Source organism: Suricata suricatta, chromosome 3 (genome assembly GCF_006229205.1).
Source record: "Suricata suricatta isolate VVHF042 chromosome 3, meerkat_22Aug2017_6uvM2_HiC, whole genome shotgun sequence".
NCBI lineage: Eukaryota > Metazoa > Chordata > Mammalia > Carnivora > Herpestidae > Suricata > Suricata suricatta.
This window is the reverse complement of record NC_043702.1, coordinates 953,385-962,403: the sequence shown is the minus strand read 5'-3', so window position 1 is coordinate 962,403 and position 9,019 is coordinate 953,385. Positions and strand designations below refer to the sequence as shown.

At 63.0% G+C, this 9,019-nt stretch overlaps 1 protein-coding gene across 1 annotated transcript in view; it reads right to left on the bottom strand.

The window, feature by feature from the left end:
- Positions 1-9,019, bottom strand: part of ANKMY1 (ankyrin repeat and MYND domain containing 1) — a 39,366-nt gene that overhangs the window by 28,955 nt on the left and 1,392 nt on the right. Inside the window, exons 2-6 of the mRNA XM_029936159.1 lie at positions 8,754-8,766; positions 8,285-8,431; positions 5,383-5,572; positions 2,786-2,929; positions 790-1,262 (exon numbers count right to left, since the gene is read on the bottom strand). Coding sequence (XP_029792019.1) covers positions 790-1,262; positions 2,786-2,929; positions 5,383-5,572; positions 8,285-8,431; positions 8,754-8,766 — 967 coding nt within the window. The remainder of the gene's footprint in view (positions 1-789; positions 1,263-2,785; positions 2,930-5,382; positions 5,573-8,284; positions 8,432-8,753; positions 8,767-9,019) is intronic.

The following is a 9,019-nucleotide window of genomic DNA, read 5'->3' as shown; positions in this document are numbered from 1 at the left end:
GGGGGGGTCCATGAATCCATAAGTACCCACTTGTGCTTACAAAACCTGGATTCTAAACACTTTACTGATATCTGATGACAAAGTTTAGTAAATGAAAATATTCTTAATGTTTAACTTAAAAAAATCCGTTTCCATCAGGTACCTGCCTACCTGTCCAGGGCTGGGCTGGAGCTGGGGGGCACCGTGGAGACCCACGGAGCGGCCCCATCCTCCCCGGCCGTTGCCGAGACGCCAGAGGCTCAGGCCGCCCCCAGCGCCCCTGCTCCCCCACCCTGGGCTCTGCTCAGACCTGCTCTCGCCCACCGAGGTGACAGCGGCGCCTCTCTGTGTACGTCTGGCGTCGACGCGCACTCTGTGGCAGGCACGACCGCAGAGGCTGACGCACGGGCTCCGGGCTGCACGGAGGAATCGCACAGGGCCCCGGAGCCCGATTTGAACTCGGCTCCCTCAACTCGGGAGCTGACCCTGTTCCACAGCCCCTCCGAGGGCTCCACACTCTTCCAAGGCCTGCCCCGGCTCCGTGCTCCCCAACAACCCCCTGACCGCTGCCCCGAGAGCAGGGGTGCGGCACCGCGGGCCCCTGGGACGCCAAAGGCACAGCACCTGTCTGCACCTGCCGCCTCGTGACCAGGGGCCCCGCACGGCCCTCCCTCCCCCCAGTGGCTGGACGGCCTCCCTCAAACCGGAGAAGCCCCTTTGGGTGAACCCGCCCCCTAACCCGCCAGTTACTCGGCCGGAGCGCGGCCCTGAGCGCGGGCCGTCCCGGGAGGGGACAGAGGGGCGAGTTACCTGTACTTGTAAGTGTGCTTCTGGATCCTGACCATCAGAGGAGTCTCGTTTGCTGTACACCAGGGCTCTCCGTCCTCAACAAACGGAGGGACGTCGCTAAGGAAGACTCGGGCATCTAACTCCTTGCGGAAGGAGCAGGTCACGGGCAGGTGGCTGTTGTCGGTCGAGTAAATGTACATTTCTGGAGGCAGAGTCAGGTCATCGTCCAGGAGAAACCGCTTGTAGTCGTAGAAGAAGGGGTCCTGCCCCTCCGGCGGGCCCGGGGCTGCGTCCTCGGCGGCCGCGGGGCTGCCTCCGGCGGGGCCGCGCCTGAGCAGGCCCGTGTACTCGGGGTACTCGCGGAGGGAGAAGCTGCGGGGCCCCTCGGTGCACAGCTTGATGAGGTGCTCCCGGAACCACAGCCCCACGTCCTGCCTGCCGTCCGGGTGGGTCTCCACGCCCGGCCCAAACCGCTCGTCCGCTTTGTACAGCCCCTGCGAGACAAAGGCCACCGGGGCCCTATGCTTTGCAACCGGTTTCTTAAAATAAAATTAAAAAAACAACAACATTCCAGAAGAAACGTATTCAGTCAGCAAATACTGAGGGAGGCTGAGAACGCCCCGAGCACGGCGTGCAAACGTGGGGTGCGCTGCGGGAGGAAGCGGCTGCGGACCCAGGGTGGCCGGCAGGGGCGTCGCTGGGAAGGTGGGGAGCATGACGGGGGTCTCGAGGTGGAAGTGTGTCAGGGCACCCCTTGCGGCAGTGACGCTGTGGGCCCGGCCCCCCCAGCAGCGGAGATGGAGCTGCGGGGTCCCGGGTCAGAGACCCTCGTTGGGTGTGACCTGAGAAGACGGGAGGAGGGTGGGTGAGAGGGAGCTCACCCCCTTCCCATGGGCCCGGCAGAGTGCAGCCATTTCTGGGCCTCTCGGGGCCCTTCCCTGGGTGGGGTGGTGTCTGTGCTGGGTGGGGGTGTGTGGCAAGGGGAGGGCCGGGCGGCCATGGACGGAAGGAGACGCTGGGTCATGACTAGGGCCAGGGAGGGAGGTCGGAGAGGGGCCCCGCGTCCCAGGAGAGCTGGCCCTGAAGGGCATCCGAAGTCACTGGGAGGGCCAGGGGAACAGCCGCGGTGGGGACGCCCCCGACACTCCCTGGCGCCAGCCCCTCACCTAGGACCCTGGGACAGGGCCCCATCTCAGAGCCCCAGGCACTGGGGGAATAAGTCTGCGATGCACAGCCCACCCCCGCCCCCCAGGAAGCTCACGGTCTAGAGCAGGTGAAAGAACATGAAGGAGCAGTAAGACACACCGAGGAGGATTCACTGTGCAAAGCGGGGGGAGGGGGGGGGGCAGCACTTCCGGGAGAATCCGCGAGTGGCAGCAAGGCACCGAGTGCCGCCGTGGTCTGTGAAAGTGGGGGCGGGGGGTGCATGCTCATCCTGGCATCGCTGGAGTGCCCCTGAGGCGGCGGAGGCCGCAGAGGAAGACTGGGGACGGGGCCAGAGAAGGGGGCGCGGGGAGGCAGGCGGCTGGAGAAGCAGCTGCTGTGGGTCTACACCGAGCCAAAGGCGTTCACACCCCAGGAGCTGACCCAGGAGCTCCACTTCTAGGGGATTCCGGCATAAGGAAATAACTTCCTCGGTATCGTGAGGAAAACAGCCCCGAGGCCACCAGAGCTGCGGTCACACCCGTGCCCCAGCAGCAGGTACAGCAGCTGATGACACTAACGGCGACGCCGGTAATGCCGGAGGATGTGTCTGTAGGACGCTACACGCCACAGGCTTAAAAACTCGTCTTTGAGGGGCGCCTGGGGGGCTTAGTCGGTTAAGGGTCTGACTTCAGCGCAGGTCATGAGCTCATGGTTCATGAGTTCAAGCCCCACAGCACGCTCTCTGCGGACAGCTTGGAGCCTGCAGCTGCTTCGGATTCTGGGTCTCCCTCTCTGCTCCCGCAGCTTCACTGGCCGCCCTGCCCCGAGGCCCCGCCCCCGAGGCCCCGCCCCCGAGGCCCCGCCCCCTCACCTGGAAAAGCCTGGATTTCATGTACATGGCACCATAGCCTTCTCGACAGCTTAGGTAAAACATGCCTGTGAAGCTGGAGCCGTCGGGCCACTGGTAGGTGCCCAGCCCGTGGCGGTGATCCCGGTAAAACTGCCCGCGGTAGGACTGTGGAGAGAGCTCGGTGGCAGGCTGGGTCCCAGAAGCCCCACCTTCCAGGAAGCCCCCCAGGTGGAGGCAGCCCCCGCCAAGCTGGCAGTAAGGCGGGACCATGGGGAACCCCGCCACAGAGCCCCTTCAAGTTGGGGGGCATAAGAGTCTGTGAGAGCCATGACCTGTGTCACACAGGGCAGGCGCCAGCCGGTCAGCCCCCGAGGCCCCGTGTGCCTGTCCTAACTCGGGAATTTGGAGAGGTGTCGGAATGGCCACTACTGCGGAGTGACTCCCGGGTTTGGGCAGGAGCCCCGACTGGGGCTCAGCTCCCCTCCTGCCTGGGTTTATAGGCAGCAGGCTGGCCCGGCAGTGGGGGGGGCCCCCAGCCCCTGGCTCACCCAGGTGGCCCCATGTGTGGCCCCAGGGGCAGCCTAGGGGCCCTGGGTGAGAACACTGGCGAGGCTACACTGAGCCTTGGCCGCGGCCTCTGCTGGTGGCGGCTGTGTCCCCGCCGGCCTCAGGACGATAAAACTGTGCCGTGCTTATGCCGAGCACTTTCCACGCCAGCAGCAGGCCGGTCCCGCAGCGGGCACAGACCGCTCTGTGGGCACGGGACCACAGGTGTGGCCGCTTAGTGCCCTCCTCTGTCCTCTGGCAATGGACAGCTCCCCCATGGGGCTGGTGGCTGAAGGACCCCCAACCCCAGGCACCAATGACCCAGCCTGGCCACCCCCCCGACCCCCGGCCCCAGCCTTGATTTGGGTTTGGCCACAGGACCCATGCCCAGGCCGGACCAGCGTCCTCAGGGCCTTTCCTCTCTCTCCGGAGCGTGAGGCGCAGCTCCTGAGGTCAGCCTGGGCGCCGACACAGAGATGGGGAGAGACGGAGGCTGACCCGACCAGGTCATCGGAATCGCTGGGCCCAGCCAGGCCCAGGTCCACGTGAGCCCCGCTGATGGACGTTCCTGCTACGAGAGCGACGGAAGCCCTTTTCGGTCTGGCCTGGGCGGATCTGGGCTCCGTCCGCGCGCGCCTGCGCAAAACGCCCACCGCAAGGACACTGCGCAGAGGGACACGAGGCGGGGGGCTGCCCCCTGCTGCCGACACTTGGACCGTCTGTGGGGCAGAGCAGCGGACCCCCCCTGAAAACATGTTAAGTCGCAAACTGCGTACAAGGGTCGGTTCGGACACAGGAGGGAGGATTTCTGTCCACTCCCCAGGAGGAGGCAGCCCTGGAGGGAGCCCTTCCCCAGCCCACGCCGTCCCTCCCCACCCCTGCACGCACACCAGGAGCCTCATGAAACCAGCCAGAGCTGGCGTGCCGGGGCCATTAGGGTCACCGCTGATGAGTGGCGTGCCCTCTGGTCCCCCCGCCTCACCAGCTCGTGAGCGGCCATGGCTGGCCAGGCACCTGCTCCGTGGAGCCGGGGGTCCTGCCAGGCAGTCCTGGGGCCAAGGCCCCACCACCACACCCACCCCGTCACGGGCAGACCCTGGGCTCCGCAGGACAGGCCAGCACACCCAAACCTCCCCCACGAGGGCTGTCCAAGCACGGGACACCACGGTGTGCGGAAAGAGAGAAACTAGCTGAGAACGAAAAGAAATGCTCCACGGGAATCAGTGCTGGAATCATCAGTGTCACGGTGACCTGCCCTCAGCACAGGCTTTGGTCCCAGCCATCCTGGCCTCCGGGTCACACGAGGTCTGGAGGCTCCTCTGAGCTTGAGGTGCCTTCCAGGAGAGGCACCGGGCAGGGAGGGGCGGGTAGGGGGCATAAGCTCCACCCCCTGCCTGCCTCTGCTTCTGCTCCCGCTGCCCCTGCGCTCCCCAGGCTCAGCCGGAGACCCGAGACCCCGGTTACAGGTGGGCCGCCTGCTGTCCCCCAGCAGGCACACCGTCCTCCACGCACCGACGCCCCCAGCCCTGGCTGCTCCCCCAGCCCAGGGCCCCCCCGGGCTCCCCCCACCCCCGGGCCGTCTTCCCAGCTCGAAGCAGTACCCACACTCGGGAAATCTCCCCACCCGATGAGCAGGCTACAGGTGTGGTCTCGTCCTGCCCCAGGCCGGGCTGCTCCGCCCTCCGGAGCCTCCCCTGAGGTCCTGGACAGCCTACTGTGCCAGCTCTGGAGCCTGCTTTCATCTGATTATTTACAAGATCCTTTCTTTCCGTTTAACCTTAAATACAAGGCAATTTCACCAACGTAAATACAATTCGATGCAGTAATGTGAAGGTTTAAACCAGTTGCCTGGAATAAGAATTTATCTCAAGTAACCCTTCCTCAGCCACGATCTGGGAATGCGCAAGCCAACTGCATGTGTGCCCCTGGACATCTCTGGGAATGTTTCGCTCCAGAAGTTTCTCAGGAAAAAGACGAGCCCAGCACCCTTCCTGCTGATGATCTGCAAGTTCACTTCACATCCCTCTTAGAAGACAGACGGCCTAGGGGAGGTGCCAGGGGACGCCACACACCTCGCCCGTGGGCCAAGAGAATTCGCCGTGCCCCAGCTTCATGTCCAGCCCGAAGTCCCCTTGGTACACACAGCCGTCCTGCCACTCCTGCACACCTCGGGCCAGCTGGACGTAGGCCTCCTTCAGGTCCTGCTCCCTGGGGGGGCCCTCGGACTCCTCCTCCTCCTCCTCCGGGGCCTCTGGGATGTCCCTAGGAAGGTGGGGGGTGGGACAGGGAGGATCAGTGCTGGCCTGAGCCTGGGGTGGGGGGGGGTGCTGTGTGCAGAGATCACACACCTTCTCATCTCTTCCTCCCAACAACCCCGAGGCAGATGCTGTTGCCACCCCCATTTTGCAGAGAGGGAAACTGAAGCAGGGCATGCAGTGATTGCCCAAGGTCACACAGGAAGTGTGCAACCCCAAGTCTGTCTAACATGGGTAAATGGCTGCTGGTGTCCTGAAAGCCAATGGGTTCAGCCCCAGCTGTCTGCGGGGCAAGCCTGGCGTCCTCCACCAGCCCAGAGCGCCCCGCCAGGGTCTTCCCTCGGGGGCCAGCAGCTCGGCCCACAGCGGGGCAGGGGGCCGACACTCGCCAGACGTGCATGGGCCAGCGGATGGTCTGAGCAAGGAGAGGGAGCTGTGGTCCGAGAGCAGCAGCAAGCTGCCTGGCCAGACAGACCGACAGAAGGCCGCAGGGATGGACGGGCGCACAGCAAGGGGCAGAGGATGCTCACCAGGGTGAGTCTGCTTCTTTTCCGCTCTTGCTGTCTGAGTACAAATCCCGACTTCAAGGGGGACCTACCCCCACCTCCGTCACACGCATGGCCCCCCTTTCTGCCTCCCTCTCAACTTCAGGGCTCTCTGGGGGTGCTGCATCTTGATGTCTCTGGTCTACACACCTGTGCCACGGAGGGTCTAGCTGGGCTGCTCAAAGAAGGGAAACCCCTGGACTTTGAGCCCTGTCCACCAGCCAACCCTCAAATGCTAGCCGTGAGCCACAGAGGCTTAACGAAGCATTGCCCAAAGAAGGGGCACAGCTGCAGCGAACACAAAAATCTCTATTTGCCGAGTTGTTATGCATCTGAAGAAAGCAGCCCGGAAAAACAGACTCATCCCTGCATCAAGGATAAAATCTGGGGACTCAGCTTTGGTTTGCTTTTTCTTTGGCTTACCTGTGCTTATGGGTTGAATTGTGTTTCCCCAGCCACACACACACACACACACACACACACACACACACACACTCCTGTGTCGGAGCCTAAATCCCAGGACTTCACACGTGACTGCATTTGGAGAAGGATCTTTACAGAGGTAACCAAGTTCAAGTGAGGTCATTAGTGTGGGCCTAGTCCATGTGACTGTTGTCACACAGAGGGACATACAGGGAGAAGACAGCCGTCTACAGGGCAAGGAGACAGGCCTGGGACAGATTCTCCCTCGCACCCTCCGAAGAAACCGCCCTTCCCACACCTTGACCTTGGACTGCAGCCTCCAGCCTGAAAGACAATGCATCTCTATTGTTTAAGGCACCCTGTGCGGAGCACCAGGTCGCAGCCCTAGCAGACTAACATGCCAGTCTTCTTGCTTTGCCACCGGGCACACACTCTACAGGCTTAATTAAAAAAAAAAAAAAACTTTTTTTGAATTAGTAAGAGGAAAAGATACTGGACTAAAAGAATATGAACAAATAGAAATTTTCCTTGAAAAGCAAATGGAATTGATTTTAAGACGAAGCAAGAAAATTCCCGACACAAGCATTTAACCATAAGGCCACTGTTGGGACATTGGAATGGCCGGCTGGGGAGGGTGAATAGGGGCTTGACCACCCGGTTCTGCCACCATACAGGCTCTCGGTGCCCCTTGTGACTCAGACCTTGCCCATCTGTAAACCGGCCTCTATCCCCTGCTCAGGCTATCGCAAAGTCCCACAGGCGGGGAGCTTGAGCCACAGACCTCCCTTCTCCGGCTCTGGAGGGGGCGCTGGACATGCAGGTGCCTGTGGACTCGGTCCCCAGACGCTCCTAGTTCATAGACGGCACCTGTGTCCCCCCATGTGGCAGCTGTCAGCTTCCTACTCTTCTCAGAAAGGCACCAATGTCATCCTGGGGCCCCACAACCTCCTCTAAACCTAATTACCCACCAAGAGCCCCACCTCCAGGGCCGGATGCATCGGTGGGTGGAGGACAGTGTGCCTGCGGGGGAGAGCAGGCTGCCTATAACCAGGATCTCAGGCTGAGCCTGGGGAGCCGCAGGGGTAGCTGCGGCAGGGGTGGAGCTTCTGAGCCGCCAGCCCCCAGCTCAGAGGAGCCTGCAGACCTCCTGTGGCCGGACAGAGGCCAGGGGGACTGGGGCCGAAGCCGTGCTGAGCCCCTGCTAGGGAGTGCGAGTCACCAGGACAGTGGGGGTTAGGGCTGCGACAGAAATTTCATTTAGGGAGTGGCAAATGGGGGAAGGCAGGCACACTTCAGTCCAAAAGGGGGACAAATACAATGGGATTACAGGGTGGATTTCACAAGCTGCCAAGGTAAGGCCCGGAGGGGAGCCGCTGGCCCAGGGGAGGCATGGGAGGTGTGGGCTGGCACTGGTATCCTACTGTGAAGAAGCTGTCCAACTCGGGAGCCCCACAGTGTAAGGCGAATGCCCCCCAAGGCCGCTAGGAGGCGTCAGGGCAAAGGCAGAGTGGGCGAGCTAGGAGGGAGTGTGCAGGGTTGGGGGGTCCGGTTACCCTGAGTTGTACCCTTCCTCAGTGGTTGCTGATAACTCATACGGCCCTGAGGACTTCCTATCTCCCCAGAGACTACGTTTTGAGGGGCAAAATAACTTTTAGGGGTTTTTAACACCTGCCCCAACGCTGGATCCCAGCGAAGTGTGGTCCCCAGGGTCAGGCTGAGACCTCCCCGCTGCCCTAGGAGAACCCCCACACCTTTTGGTAGAGAGCATTTCCAGGGTCCCCAGGAAGTCGGTGGCAGCAGGCTGGCTGCCCCTCCCTGCCAGCTGATTTTCAGAGACGTCATCATCTGGGACTCCATAACACGAAGGACGCCCACTTGCCATGCCTCTCTTCTTCGAACTTGGAAGCAAAGTCAGGCACCCACATTCACCCTCAGGGGACCAGCCCACGGCCCCACCCGCCTCAGAGAAACTAAGCCCCCTCCCCTAACCCGGCCGACACCCCCATCCTGCTGGAAGCTCCGCCAGCGCCCCGAGGGTGTCCCTGCCCCTTCCGTGGGGGCAGGGACATTAAGAGCCATCTGGGCCACCCTCCCACTACCTCGTTAGGGCCCTACGTTGGAGTCAATATTCCTCCCCGCACAGCTGGCGCCCGCTTCCCCCAGGTCTCTGAAGCCAGTCCGCGAGGGCGGCGCGACCCAGTGCAGGGACACGTCCCTTACCCAAATTTCGTGTCTGCCCCGGACCCGGGAGGACAGAGGGCCAGGCGCAGGGGGCGTCGGGACCGCCCGCAGGCCTCGCCGCCGCCCCCGCGGAGCCCCGGGACACGCCCCTTCCCGGCTCACCTCGCTCCCGTCGCGATCCCGACGGCGCCCCTGCCGCGGGGCCGTCCCGAGACTCGGAGAGCTCACACCTACCGCACCCGGTGCGCCCAGGGCGGCGGCCGACGCAGCGCAGCTCCACTCGCCAGCCTCTGCCCGGCCCCGCA